Source organism: Centruroides sculpturatus, unplaced genomic scaffold (genome assembly GCF_000671375.1).
Source record: "Centruroides sculpturatus isolate CEXI.00-Female unplaced genomic scaffold, Cexi_2.0 scaffold705, whole genome shotgun sequence".
NCBI classification, from domain to species: domain Eukaryota; kingdom Metazoa; phylum Arthropoda; class Arachnida; order Scorpiones; family Buthidae; genus Centruroides; species Centruroides sculpturatus.
The window spans coordinates 239521-254100 of NW_019384916.1; the positions used below are offsets into that span (position 1 = coordinate 239521).

At 29.8% G+C, this 14580-nt stretch overlaps 3 protein-coding genes across 3 annotated transcripts in view; 2 read left to right on the top strand and 1 right to left on the bottom strand.

The window, feature by feature from the left end:
- Positions 1–3784, bottom strand: part of LOC111631751 — an 8707-nt gene extending 4923 nt beyond the window's left edge. Inside the window, exons 1-5 of the mRNA XM_023376057.1 lie at positions 3701–3784; positions 3353–3423; positions 2244–2634; positions 501–664; positions 31–142 (exon numbers count right to left, since the gene is read on the bottom strand). Of these exons, the coding sequence (XP_023231825.1) occupies positions 31–142; positions 501–664; positions 2244–2634; positions 3353–3423; positions 3701–3749 (787 nt within the window). The 5' untranslated portion in view covers positions 3750–3784. The remainder of the gene's footprint in view (positions 1–30; positions 143–500; positions 665–2243; positions 2635–3352; positions 3424–3700) is intronic.
- Positions 3785–4298: 514 nt separating this feature from the next.
- On the top strand, positions 4299–7979 carry LOC111631752 (nucleoporin GLE1-like). The gene is made up of 4 exons (XM_023376058.1): positions 4299–4304; positions 4911–5123; positions 5207–5397; positions 7399–7979. Exons 1-4 carry the CDS (start codon positions 4299–4301, stop codon positions 7841–7843), a joined length of 855 nt encoding a protein of 284 aa, XP_023231826.1. The 3' UTR covers positions 7844–7979.
- Positions 7980–10494: 2515 nt separating this feature from the next.
- Positions 10495–13406, top strand: LOC111631753. The gene is made up of 4 exons (XM_023376059.1): positions 10495–10653; positions 10812–11202; positions 12783–12946; positions 13305–13406. The coding sequence occupies exons 1-4, from the start codon at positions 10495–10497 to the stop codon at positions 13404–13406; spliced, it is 816 nt and encodes a 271-aa protein (XP_023231827.1).
- The last annotated feature ends 1174 nt before the right edge of the window (positions 13407–14580 follow it).

Below are 14580 nucleotides of genomic sequence, written 5' to 3' on the forward strand. Positions count from 1 at the left end.
ATTCATGTTCTTCCTCTTCGTAGATAATACCAAGAGCATGACAGAGAACATCTAAACTCATCAGTTCATGCTTTAGTGTTCTGTGATCTTCGTTTTCCAATACCAAAATTTGTCTTGGAGTCAATGGAACATAAGCATCTTCCTGGTGAACAGAATTATGAGAAATAAGATTTTGAAATATTTCTTGAAAATTACGTTAACTTAAACAATAAAGTTAAATTTATGTTTAATAGTTTTATCATAAATTAACATAATGCCAATGAAGATTTTATTACAGGTTTATTTGAAAACAGAGGCAATAGAAAATGAACCCGATTACCATCACCAACGATAATAATTCAATTAAGCAAGGCTAAATTTATATAATAATAAAAAAATGTAGAGTCAATTTAAATATTATAGAACGTTTTCGTCTGATTGTGCATTACCAATAATCAGCTTTTAAGTGATATAAGGATTAACAATTTAGTTTGAAACAATTTAATTAAATTTAAACTTACGAGTGAAAATAATTCCATATCATCTGAGTCGTCATTGTCAGTCTCTGTAATATTAGAGATCATTTCTTGTTTAGTTATTTTCGCTGAATCTTCAGCGCTGATGCCATCGAGATTAATTGGGGACGGTTGGTTTGTGTCACCAACAGCAGTTTCAGGATCAGAAACTAAAGTATAAAAGAAAACCCCAAAACACAGTCATTAGTAAACAGATGAATTCAAGTGCTATAAGTAATAGATATGTATATAGGTACAATTTAGGTTATTTAGGTACAATTAACCCATAAAGTTTTTTCATCAATTTTGAGGAAATATTTTTGAAAAATTGATTTTTTAAAAGTAAGATGAATTCAAGTGTTATATGTGAATTTGAGAGTAAAGCTACAAATAGATTACACGAAATAAACAGATCAAATGAGAACTGACAAAAGATATTTTGAAGACTTAAAAATATTTAAGTTATATTTTATAATTTTACATTTGAATTTATTTTATATGAAAAGCTCAGAATTACAATAAATTTACTTTGTTAATTAATAACAATTTACAAAACTTAATTAGGTTATGTTTAAAAATTTGTTGAAATTTTATCAAGCTATAAAAGCATAAATAATTTTATGTTAATTAATGTGTATCAAGTGCAAATTATCACACACAAAGTCAAGTTAAGCTATAATATTACAGAATGTTTATTGCATGTTGATGTAAAATGCTTGCATCTTTACTAATGCATAATAAAAACGCTTGAATATTGATAGAATTTAAAGAAAATAATCTATACAAAGATGCTATTTATATGGAATTTAAAGTTTTAGTTTAATAATTATTTTGCTTTTAAACAGAAAATTGTTTTTGTACTCGATAACTCACAATAAAAATTGTCAGTGAATGACTTAAAACAAAACAAATGCAAGATTTAATATTCTCTGTATAAGACATTCCGATAAATAAGTATTACTTCGATTTATTTAATATTGAACATGAATTTTCAAAGTTCTTTAATTAACAAACTCAAAGTTCTAAATGCAATGTTCGCATATCAGCGATTACCCATTGCTTTGTTCTGTCTTCTCGTTTAGTCTCTCTCTTTATCACATTGAATCTTAATCTTTCTTTATACACTTCAAACTATATTAAGACGATCGTCTAAGTTTTGTATTTAAAATTTCATCACGTATATTTTGTCTCGGCTGCTGTACAAGACCGGGCCACAGGGGTAAAACCTTTGCTTTTCATCCCTGTTCATGTAGATATGTGAACATTTTTGTGTTTTTAACATTTTTATAACAAGTCATTTGTCAACATTTTAACACGTGCATTAGGAAAATCTTATTACGTAACAAATTTCCGGCTTTATCGCACGCCCTCGGTCCGAATTAGTGCGTTAAATCGAAGTTTAACTGTATTCTATTTCACGAATAAACGTACCAATGTAAATGACCAGAACTGTGAACATCGAATGATCGGTGTCCACGGCTCTGCCTGTTTATACTGTTTCTCTATACTTGTTTTTTTTTATTTGTTACTACGGTGTATTACTTTTATGTTTTATCTATATTTATCTGCTTGGTGTTATATAAATAAATCAGCTCGGCTGCCTTAGCTTTAGAGATGCAGCTTCGACTTTCTTGTCATTAACCCTGCGAACTGTTATTTGAAATACTGGTGCATGATCATTGACATATAAGTTTTTGTATTATATATTTAGTCTGTTATAATTATTATTATACGTTTAAAGGAATTTACCATTAAAGTTTGGATCTGATACAACTTCACAAGTTTCGAATGAGGAAAGCACGTCGGCTTCCGTATTTGTTACTTCTTTCTGGGTGTTTTGTTCCGGTTCCGGGTTATTTTGCAACACATTTGGTTGCCCCGGATGTAGCAACGTTTCTGCTACAGAAGAATATTCCGATTGGTGTGTTTCCATCCGAAATGCAGGAAATTCTTCGAGAGGTTCACTTTCGTCCGTTTCTGCTTGTGGCTGATGCTGAAATGCCTGCAAGCCGTGATCCACGACTCCAGATGGCGGTCCGTACACACCATCTTCACTTGGAAGTCGATAAGCAAGCATTGTAGGGGCTTGCTGGTGTGGAAAATATTGAAAATATAATCCATATCCTTCTGGCAGGACATACTAAGGAATTAAACACAGAATTGATTAGTTATAAAAATATCAAATACTGAATGTATTTTTAATTGCTAATGGAAGCATTCTAACATCACTTGTATAATTTATTTTCAATGAATTGAATTTTAATTTTTTGCTGTACAAAAGAATAAAAAAACTAATAATATAATAATTTGAAAATTTGCTCCATAACATTTCAAATATTATATTGCTTTATAAGCAGTTTGACTTTAAACGAAAATAATTTTTTATGACAAATTTTTTTTTCTTCGGGAACGTTTATATTTTGTTACACGAGTGTATATTTAGCGTTTGATTTAATTAATACAAATAAGAAGCTTTTAGTTTTAAATCTCGGTCGTCAAAACACCAATTATTGAAATTCTTATAAATATTAACCAGTCACTCAGTAAAATAAGAGACAAGAAACACCGTAATCTTGATATTAAAGACATATATTAAAACACTATTTTTTACAAAATCATAAGTTTTAATTCATTTTAAGCTTCTGTATCTGGCAAATACTTTGTCTAACTTAAAATTGTTATGTCTTTTGTCTTTTGTCTCATGAATTCTTACGTGATTAACTTAGGATTAATTAAGAATTCCTATTGACATGACATTGTAATCGCTAAATCATAGAATTTTCTGCCCACCCTCTAAATATTTCTGCATTCATTATTGTGTTTGTTTATAGTATTTTAAAATTTCTCTTTTCACTTACCTGATAATCGTAAGTTACGTAGAAACCATCTTCGTATCGGAAAATAGTTTCGATACAAAAGCATCCAATATCTGTAAACAATAATTTTATAATTATTAAATGTCAGTCGATAATTTTATAGTTATTAAATGGCAGTCGGTAATTTTCTGCTTTCAATCATCTCATTGAAATGAGAAAATACATTAAGGATATTCGTCATAGTTTACAAGAGAATATTTTTATTTATTTTCTAAAAGTTATATTAATAATTGCGGTGAATGAGATACTTTTATTTATATTAGCTATCTGCGGTCTTCTAATGAATATAATTGTAATTACAGTATATATAATAAGATAAGGTAAGCTTACTAATTGTATTCATATTAAAAAAATTATTTCGCATGAAATGAAAGCGCATCGAATAAACTCCGACAAAAAGCTTAACTCGCTTCGACAATGGCCAAAACTAGAAGCAGTTATTGTTAACGCGACAATACACGACATAAGTATTGTTGCGCGGCGCGTTTGACGCGCGTCACGCGCGCGAAAATCAGTTAATTGCTTATTTCAATATGAGAAACCTAATATAAATATATCGGAGGATTAGCACTGTTTAACATTACTATTTTTTCTATATCATACTGGTTTTGCTATTATTTGTTCGTCAAAAACTTGGCTACGAATCTCGATTTAATATTTTTCTTCGGCATGTCGCGTGGCGTTGCGTTTCTTCATTATTTGTCATTATTTGTTAGTCTTTATTNCTGTTTAACATTACTATTTTTTCTATATCATACTGGTTTTGCTATTATTTGTTCGTCAAAAACTTGGCTACGAATCTCGATTTAATATTTTTCTTCGGCATGTCGCGTGGCGTTGCGTTTCTTCATTATTTGTCATTATTTGTTAGTCTTTATTTATTATAGCTTTGTGTCCACGGGTAAGGATAAGTAAAAGTAAAATAATGATGTCAGTAAAGAATTTTGAAACCATATTCCTTTTGCTTCTTACGTATTTTGAATTTGGTTTTGTATGAAGCGGCTGAATTATCTGTAAATCTATCTCTTAGAATCGTAGGAAGATTATACACTTCCTACGATTCTAAGAGATAGATTAAGAGATAAAGAGATTAAGAGATTAAGNTTTGAAACCATATTCCTTTTGCTTCTTACGTATTTTGAATTTGGTTTTGTATGAAGCGGCTGAATTATCTGTAAATCTATCTCTTAGAATCGTAGGAAGATTATACACTTCCTACGATTCTAAGAGATAGATTAAGAGATAAAGAGATTAAGAGATTAAGAGATAGATTAAGAGATTCTAAGAGATAGATTCTAAGAGATAGATTCTAAGAGATAGAATCGTAGGAAGATTATACACTTCCTACGATTCTAAGAGATAGATTTACAGATAATTCAGCCGCTTCATACAAAACCAAATTCAAAATACGTAAGAAGCAAAAGGAATATGGTTTCAAAATTCTTTACTGACATCATTATTTTACTTTTACTTATCCTTACCCGTGGACACAAAGCNTTAAAATTTTTCTAATTTATCATTTTATTTTGAAAAATTTCAGTGGAAAAAGGCAAAGTTTGATTTGCAAAAGGCTGTAAATACACCAATAAATAGTACATCTGATGTATCTGCTGAACATTTGCATGATAAAATGAAGCGTTTGGAAACATTTTTGTCTGGACATAACATTGAGGTTGCTGGCAAGACAATTTGTATAAATGTCTGTTCTGAAGGAAAATATTTTTGTTTGGATCTCCTTGCAAAAAAAATAGTTGTAAGTGTTTTTAAAATATTTATATGTAATTTTTGTATAACAATGTTTGAATTAATAAATTTACATTCTTTACATCATTCTAGGGTCAGGGTGAAAGTCAAATATCCTCAAGACCAGAAGCAGCATTTCCACTTGCAGCATTAACAGTATTTTTATGTCAAAAGTATCCTGATCTACTAAAATTATTTCTTGCCCATCTTTATAAGAAATGTCCTTATCTAGTTCCTTATTATATACCCCGTAAAGAAGGACAGAGTGAAGACGATTACTATAGGTAACTTGAAAGTTATAGTTTAATTTCTATATGTAATAACTTGTGTTTTAGTTCTTTTCTATTTTAAGATGATTTTGTTCATAATATATATAACAAGTCAATGCAAACAATTTAACAAGTTTACTATATTACATAAAATATAATAGCATCTTACAGATGTAGTGCTTTTTTTTGAACTTCAGAAATATATATGTATATCTGAAATGTAAGAATGTAATAATCTGTTCTTAACTGGACCTTATCTAGCAAAAGTGAAAGAATCATGTTCCATTCTACTTGAACTAAAATGTTTAAAAATAATATTTGTCAATGTTTTTAAATCTTTCTTTAAACTTAGAACATAAAATTCAGACAATTGAGTCATTTTGGAAAATTTTTAAAAATCACAAATCATTTTGCCAGTTTTAATTTTTTTTTTTTAATTTCAAATTATTTATCTCTGCTAGTTTTACCAATTAATGCAAGTGTTGGTAGTCTTATCAATTTGGAGTGTGGAAAAGAAAAGTAACAAGTTAAGTTGTCACTTAGAAATAAGAATAATTTTTTTAATAATTCCAAATAACACATTTGATCACAATGCTTAAGGCTGGTATACACGGTAAGGAAATCCTTTGAGGATTAACCGTTATTTTTTTTCTATCTATTCATTTTTAAATAAAAACAATTCTTTATACGTTGGGAGATATTTTAATAAGTTTTGTAAATTACTATGTTCGATCCAGCCAGTTATATCCGAGTTTTTTTCGTCTGTTAAGCACATCCTTTGAGGATTTCCTTACCGTGTATACCAGCCTTTAAGCAGTATTTCACATGATCTGTCATGTCAAAATTTTTATTCTTTAGACTGCATTTGTGCATATGCCAGAAATGAAAGAGGAAATAAAAACACAGGAGGGAATGGAAAACCAAGTGAACTGAAATTGAGAACCTACAGGAATACTCCTTGTTTTCCCTCTAGTTGCATTCTTGCAACAGTGGGAAGGAAAAGTCAATGAATTTTAAACAAAGTAAAGTTAAAGAAAAATAAACAAAACTACTCTATTAACATTTTCTTTTTTATTTATGGTCTCCCTGTGTTTTTTTGCACTTCTCAGGTCATTTGTTTGTGTTCCACAGATAACTGGCATTTTCCATTGTTGCATTGTTGTGTGGAAGCAAGGCTGCCAGACTACTGTGCATACACTAACTCATGGAAAAGTTCAACAAGGTTGAACTTTCTCTCTCAAGGAAAACTTGTGCATTTTTTGCATGTTATACATGAGACTCCATTTCCCTCTTCTGTATAAATGGCATTGCGAGTGCAAATTTTGATTCCAAAAGTTCTCTTTTACCTGTTTTTTCCCTCTTCTCACATCTGCATGAATTTTTTCACATCTTTTTTCTCTACTAAAAAGTGAGAAAAAAGTCAGTAAAAATTCCCCATTCTGGAAATGCTGGGTGGCATTGCATGAAAACTGCATTTGGTTTTTGACATTACTTCCTGCTTTCCTGTCCAAACTTTCTGTATAATGTCATGATCTTGTCATAACTCCCATCACTCAGGAGCCTAACATTCTTCTGTTTTTCTTGAAGTGTACTTTGTGATTCAATTTCACATTGAATGTTCAAATAAGCAGACTAGGATTCTTATCATTGCTTCAATAAAAATATCACCAAGCTGAAATTTTGGCACTATGCAGCATGACCCCTGGACAATGTTCAATTTAAATGGATTGTTGTGAATTTTAACTTTTTATAAATTCTAGTTATTTTCACATACAAAGAAAAGCCATATTTAGCAATACATCTAAATATATTTCTAACTTTACAATACTGCCTTTAATACTGTTATTATGTTTTATGTAAACTTGTTAATAATTTGACCTTAAAGGTTTTAAAGATAAAAGAAACTTTTCCAACAAAATAAAACATAAGAAATTGGCTATTTTTACAAACTTTGACTTTGAAAAGAATCAAAGAACTGAAATTTCTATAATTACAATTTAATTTAATTTTTTCTAGACAACTGGGATATGTTTACTCTGAAGGTGTTATTGAAAAGCAAGTTATGTTTTTGAAGAGAATGAGTGGAATAGTTCGCCTTTATGCTGCTGTCATTCAAACTCCTCCCATTTTGAACAGTCCACATCCACATGGAATGAAACATGCATGGATTTGGTTGGCTAGACTCTTAAATTTGGAACCACGATCAGATATCACTGCAACAATTCTAGTAGATTTTCTTGAAGTTGCTGGCTACGTAATGCAAAAGACTTACGGAAAGCAGTTTCAAAAACTTATTGAAGCATTAGCTATTGAATTTCTTCCAAAAATAAAACAGGCTACATTACCTGGATCTGGTGGACCTCTCCAAAGATTAGAAAGTTTTCTAGAAGAATACTTTAAGAAAGGCACAGTCCCTCAACCATCAGGTATCCTTGATTCTACCTTTTGGAAGATATCATAAGACTTTGGTTAATGAAAATTATGTCAACAAATCAGTTTAAATTTAGTTAAGCTCACAAATTGGCATACAGATATGATTAAATTTTAAAAATGGTTTACTTCTAGAATTTTACCTTTTTTTTTTTTTTTAAGTTAAGTTGCTGTAAATTTAATAATTAATAATGATATGTAAAGTCTAAAAATTTAAAATTTTTTGATTCTGAATAATTGAATTATTGTTAAGATTGTATATGAAGAATAATGTATTAAAATAACTTTTTGATGTGTACATATTTTACTGTATATTTGTAAAAAATATAATAATAATATTATACAGAAAGGAAGTTTTTAATAACGTAATAAATTTTAGAAATAATAATTGGTTTGTTGTTTAATTTGCATAAATAACACATTTTCACTGAGTATCTAAAAGTAGGTAAAATAATGGAGTTAATAATGTGAATTATTGGTTTGATTTTATTTTTTAAAGTTCTGTATCATCCAAAATCATATAAATAATGCTGTGTAAGATATATAATAAAAATTACCTTTAAATTACGTAGAAATTTTCACAAATAGAAAAAAAATTTATTAAAGTTTGCTAGAAACTGCATACAACAACAACAAAAAATGCTTTGAATTGAGTTAAAAATTAAAAATTGAACTTAGATCAAACTTATAACTTAGAAGGTAATTTTCGTTTTTTAAATAAAATATAATACAAAATATTGTAAACTTTTGTAAGATTTTAAAAAGCAAAGATGATCAATACTCCGATCACTCACTCTAATTCTTATTTTAGTAATGAAAAGTCTTGCTACCGAGAATGCCCTTTCCGATTTAATTGATGTGATTGGAATCATGTTTAATGCATTTAAGAGAAGACAGATATTATGTGTTTTTTCACCTGTAGCCTGGAAGANACGACTTTTGTGTGAGCTTGTATTAAGAAATTTGGAAAAAGCGCTCTTTCTGATTTCTTAAATGACATTGTGTATTTTAAAAGATACGTTGACGATGTCTTGGTAATTTGAAAGAATGACCAAAAAATTGATGAGTTTATTAACATGATCAACAACATGCTGAAGATTGAACAGAAATGTGCCTCACGGATACATTTTTTAGATGTTGACATTGAATTTAAAGAAGGACATTTGGCCACTAATGTGTACGTAAAACCGATGCATAGCCCTCTGTACATTCCGTCCCACTCTAATGATCTTTACCAATACAAAATGGCTGCCTTCCGTGCCCTTGTCCAAAGGGCCTTTCTCTATTGCAGTAGGGTGGTGGATTGGCAAAAAGAAATTAATAGAATATTACATATTGCCAGGTATCTAGGGTACAGAGAAGATATGATAACAACATTGATCAGAAATTACAAAATAAACAAAAATAAGGCTCAAAACGGCGATTTCGGCAAAATCACAATGTTCACTTATGATAGAAAGAGAAAAGCCATCATAAAGGAAATCTCAGCCCGCAAAAAGTCCAAGTTAATTTTCAAGAGAGCTCCTAACCTGTACAAATTATTAAGGAACGACAAAGACAGCACAGATAAAGAAAAAAGAGCAGGTGTATACAAGATTCCATATGAAAATCGTGAACTAGACATTAATAAAAATTATATTGGTGTCACTAATAGAAGTTTAGGAGTCAGATTAAAAGAACACAAATAAAATATCAGCAAAAGATCTAACGCCACAATACTATCACAATTGGCGCAGGTTGAGGGCTCAATCGTCAAATGGGACGAAACAAGTATTATTAAACCAGTACATTCGCCCAGTGGCGGAGCAAGACCTAAATTTGATGTGGGCAAGGTACATTTCGCGAGGCCCTCTGGTGGCGCAAGATGACGGATTTTATAAAATAAAAAGCAGTTGAAACTGTCAAATTTTTATTCATAAAAATGCAAACTATATTCTTTGACTAACATTAATTAAAGAAAAATTTTAAAAAAAATTAAAGAAATAGAAATTTCCTGCTTTTAGCCTTACTGAACTCCTTAATAATGGTATCGTAATCCAGCTTATATCTAAATATATAAAATTGCTTGTCCTGACTGACTCACTGACTGATTCATCATCGCCCAGAGCAAACCGCTTAACATAAAGAGGTGAAATTTGGTAGACAGTTAGGATACGTCATGGAAACGCACACTAACAAGGGAACTGTCGGAGTGTCTTCTAATAAATTTTAATAAAGGGGCGTATCCGGACGGCAGCGCTGTTGGTGACACTTCGGAAAGTAACAAGGAACTTGTACAAATTTTTTTTTCAACTTTTTTAATTAATAATTGTTCTAAACTAATAAGAAATTACTAGTTACAAGGTTTAATAACAACTAATAATTATGGTACGTTCTCCTGTTAAACGTGGTCGACCTCCGAGCAGCCGAACGAAAACCGAAAGCAAAAGAATGCAACAACACGCGACCAACACGAAACTGATAACTGATTATAACACAATAGTGGAAAAAATATACAAGAATTTCCGACAAATTTAAATGGAACTAATATGGATACCATTCCACAACATCTACAAAATCTATCAGGTGAGTGCAGAGACTTTTATTCATCTTCGCCGTTAAATTCGAAAGACTTTAACAGTAGATCTATGGAACAAAATCTCGGAATTAATTAATACATCGAATGATAAACTATCTGTACAAATGACATCATTAAAAGAAGAATTGAACTTAATACACGATACCATACGAGAAAACAAAATTCAATTCCAAAGAATGGAAGATCAAATAGATAACTTAAAACTGCATATTGATAATTTAAAACTTCAAAAAGATCTGATGCAATATAAAATGGATACTTTGGTAAACGACTATCACTGTAATAAAATAATATTATACAACTATCCCACTTCAAAAAACATCTCTAANCAAGTGATGTTAGAATGCTTCCATTAGCAATTAAAAATACATTCAGTATTTGATATTTTTATAACTAATCAATTCTGTGTTTAATTCCTTAGTATGTCCTGCCAGAAGGATATGGATTATATTTTCAATATTTTCCACACCAGCAAGCCCCTACAATGCTTGCTTATCGACTTCCAACTGAAGATGGTGTGTACGGACCGCCATCTGGAGTCGTGGATCACGGCTTGCAGGCATTTCAGCATCAGCCACAAGCAGAAACGGACGAAAGTGAACCTCTCGAAGAATTTCCTGCATTTCGGATGGAAACACACCAATCGGAATATTCTTCTGTAGCAGAAACGTTGCTACATCCGGGGCAACCAAATGTGTTGCAAAATAACCCGGAACCGGAACAAAACACCCAGAAAGAAGTAACAAATACGGAAGCCGACGTGCTTTCCTCATTCGAAACTTGTGAAGTTGTATCAGATCCAAACTTTAATGGTAAATTCCTTTAAACGTATAATAATAATTATAACAGACTAAATATATAATACAAAAACTTATATGTCAATGATCATGCACCAGTATTTCAAATAACAGTTCGCAGGGTTAATGACAAGAAAGTCGAAGCTGCATCTCTAAAGCTAAGGCAGCCGAGCTGATTTATTTATATAACACCAAGCAGATAAATATAGATAAAACATAAAAGTAATACACCGTAGTAACAAATAAAAAAAAAACAAGTATAGAGAAACAGTATAAACAGGCAGAGCCGTGGACACCGATCATTCGATGTTCACAGTTCTGGTCATTTACATTGGTACGTTTATTCGTGAAATAGAATACAGTTAAACTTCGATTTAACGCACTAATTCGGACCGAGGGCGTGCGATAAAGCCGGAAATTTGTTACGTAATAAGATTTTCCTAATGCACGTGTTAAAATGTTGACAAATGACTTGTTATAAAAATGTTAAAAACACAAAAATGTTCACATATCTACATGAACAGGGATGAAAAGCAAAGGTTTTACCCCTGTGGCCCGGTCTTGTACAGCAGCCGAGACAAAATATACGTGATGAAATTTTAAATACAAAACTTAGACGATCGTCTTAATATAGTTTGAAGTGTATAAAGAAAGATTAAGATTCAATGTGATAAAGAGAGAGACTAAACGAGAAGACAGAACAAAGCAATGGGTAATCGCTGATATGCGAACATTGCATTTAGAACTTTGAGTTTGTTAATTAAAGAACTTTGAAAATTCATGTTCAATATTAAATAAATCGAAGTAATACTTATTTATCGGAATGTCTTATACAGAGAATATTAAATCTTGCATTTGTTTTGTTTTAAGTCATTCACTGACAATTTTTATTGTGAGTTATCGAGTACAAAAACAATTTTCTGTTTAAAAGCAAAATAATTATTAAACTAAAACTTTAAATTCCATATAAATAGCATCTTTGTATAGATTATTTTCTTTAAATTCTATCAATATTCAAGCGTTTTTATTATGCATTAGTAAAGATGCAAGCATTTTACATCAACATGCAATAAACATTCTGTAATATTATAGCTTAACTTGACTTTGTGTGTGATAATTTGCACTTGATACACATTAATTAACATAAAATTATTTATGCTTTTATAGCTTGATAAAATTTCAACAAATTTTTAAACATAACCTAATTAAGTTTTGTAAATTGTTATTAATTAACAAAGTAAATTTATTGTAATTCTGAGCTTTTCATATAAAATAAATTCAAATGTAAAATTATAAAATATAACTTAAATATTTTTAAGTCTTCAAAATATCTTTTGTCAGTTCTCATTTGATCTGTTTATTTCGTGTAATCTATTTGTAGCTTTACTCTCAAATTCACATATAACACTTGAATTCATCTTACTTTTAAAAAATCAATTTTTCAAAAATATTTCCTCAAAATTGATGAAAAAACTTTATGGGTTAATTGTACCTAAATAACCTAAATTGTACCTATATACATATCTATTACTTATAGCACTTGAATTCATCTGTTTACTAATGACTGTGTTTTGGGGTTTTCTTTTATACTTTAGTTTCTGATCCTGAAACTGCTGTTGGTGACACAAACCAACCGTCCCCAATTAATCTCGATGGCATCAGCGCTGAAGATTCAGCGAAAATAACTAAACAAGAAATGATCTCTAATATTACAGAGACTGACAATGACGACTCAGATGATATGGAATTATTTTCACTCGTAAGTTTAAATTTAATTAAATTGTTTCAAACTAAATTGTTAATCCTTATATCACTTAAAAGCTGATTATTGGTAATGCACAATCAGACGAAAACGTTCTATAATATTTAAATTGACTCTACATTTTTTTATTATTATATAAATTTAGCCTTGCTTAATTGAATTATTATCGTTGGTGATGGTAATCGGGTTCATTTTCTATTGCCTCTGTTTTCAAATAAACCTGTAATAAAATCTTCATTGGCATTATGTTAATTTATGATAAAACTATTAAACATAAATTTAACTTTATTGTTTAAGTTAACGTAATTTTCAAGAAATATTTCAAAATCTTATTTCTCATAATTCTGTTCACCAGGAAGATGCTTATGTTCCATTGACTCCAAGACAAATTTTGGTATTGGAAAACGAAGATCACAGAACACTAAAACAGNACTTAAACAGATCATACATTTTATGAAAGAATAATTAAAGTTTTATAATAAATTTTAAAATAACTAAATTAAATCAATTCACAATTTATTGATTTGCAAATTTTAATTTTAAATTTCTCGAAATGCCCCGAGATTCATTTGTTGGAATCTTTTCTGGTTCCTTTCGTATCAACCGCGTTAGTTTGGCGGTTTCCAGCAAGGAAGGACCAAAAATGGCAGTCGGCGAAGAAATTGCACGAAACTCTGCCAACACGTTCGTCTTTCCTAGAAAAAGAAAAAATATTTTTATCAATGAAAAATAATAACAATAATTTTAAATATATTAAATACGTGTGATCAAATATTACGCAGAATATTAACATAATTTCACTTTTAAAACAATAATCAAAATTAGTAAAATATGTTAAATATAAGTCCTCTAATTGAAATGTAATTAGAAAAAATTGAAGAACTATAAATTGCCACTGTCTGTCCTTCGTTGATCTCGAAAATCGTGTTAGATAGATGAAAATAAAAACAAGGGCTGAAAAGAATGGGGACAGAAGGCTGGGATTAACTATATACAAGCTGACGGTCTAAAACGGGAGTAACGTGATTTCAATTCAAAATGCTTTTCCAGAATGGAGTTACATGGATGACTGGTATGATTATGTCATTGTAGGAAAAGTATGACGTACAGAGGCAACACACTACTAAGGTGTCTCGTTTTGAAATAAATTTATTCCAAAATAACGACGTATGAATGATGACAAATATTAAATGATATAAATTTAGTAAGTATTAAATTAATATTTTTATGAATCGCACGAGTAGAAATAGTCTATTTAAATGAAAATTTAAAAAATTCCGATTAAAAAGAGGCAAATTCTCATCTGGAAATGCCATCAATACTAAATTCACAGATAATTTCGTAAAATTAATAAGCATATTAAAAGATTTGTAATTTTACAAAAAATTAAGATTTAAATATTTACAATTCGATTAACTACAGTATATTATTAATGTTTCATTCAAATTGGACATTAAAACTGAAAATTCATTTTGCTAATTTAAAAGATTATTTCGTCCGTGGTATAGAAAGTCAGAATATGATTGTGAGTGAAAGTTTAGTACGGGATATCAATTATATTATAAATCTAAACTAATAAAGAAATATAAAATATTTTCTAACTTTTTTTCCATATTCAGGGGTGAATTCAT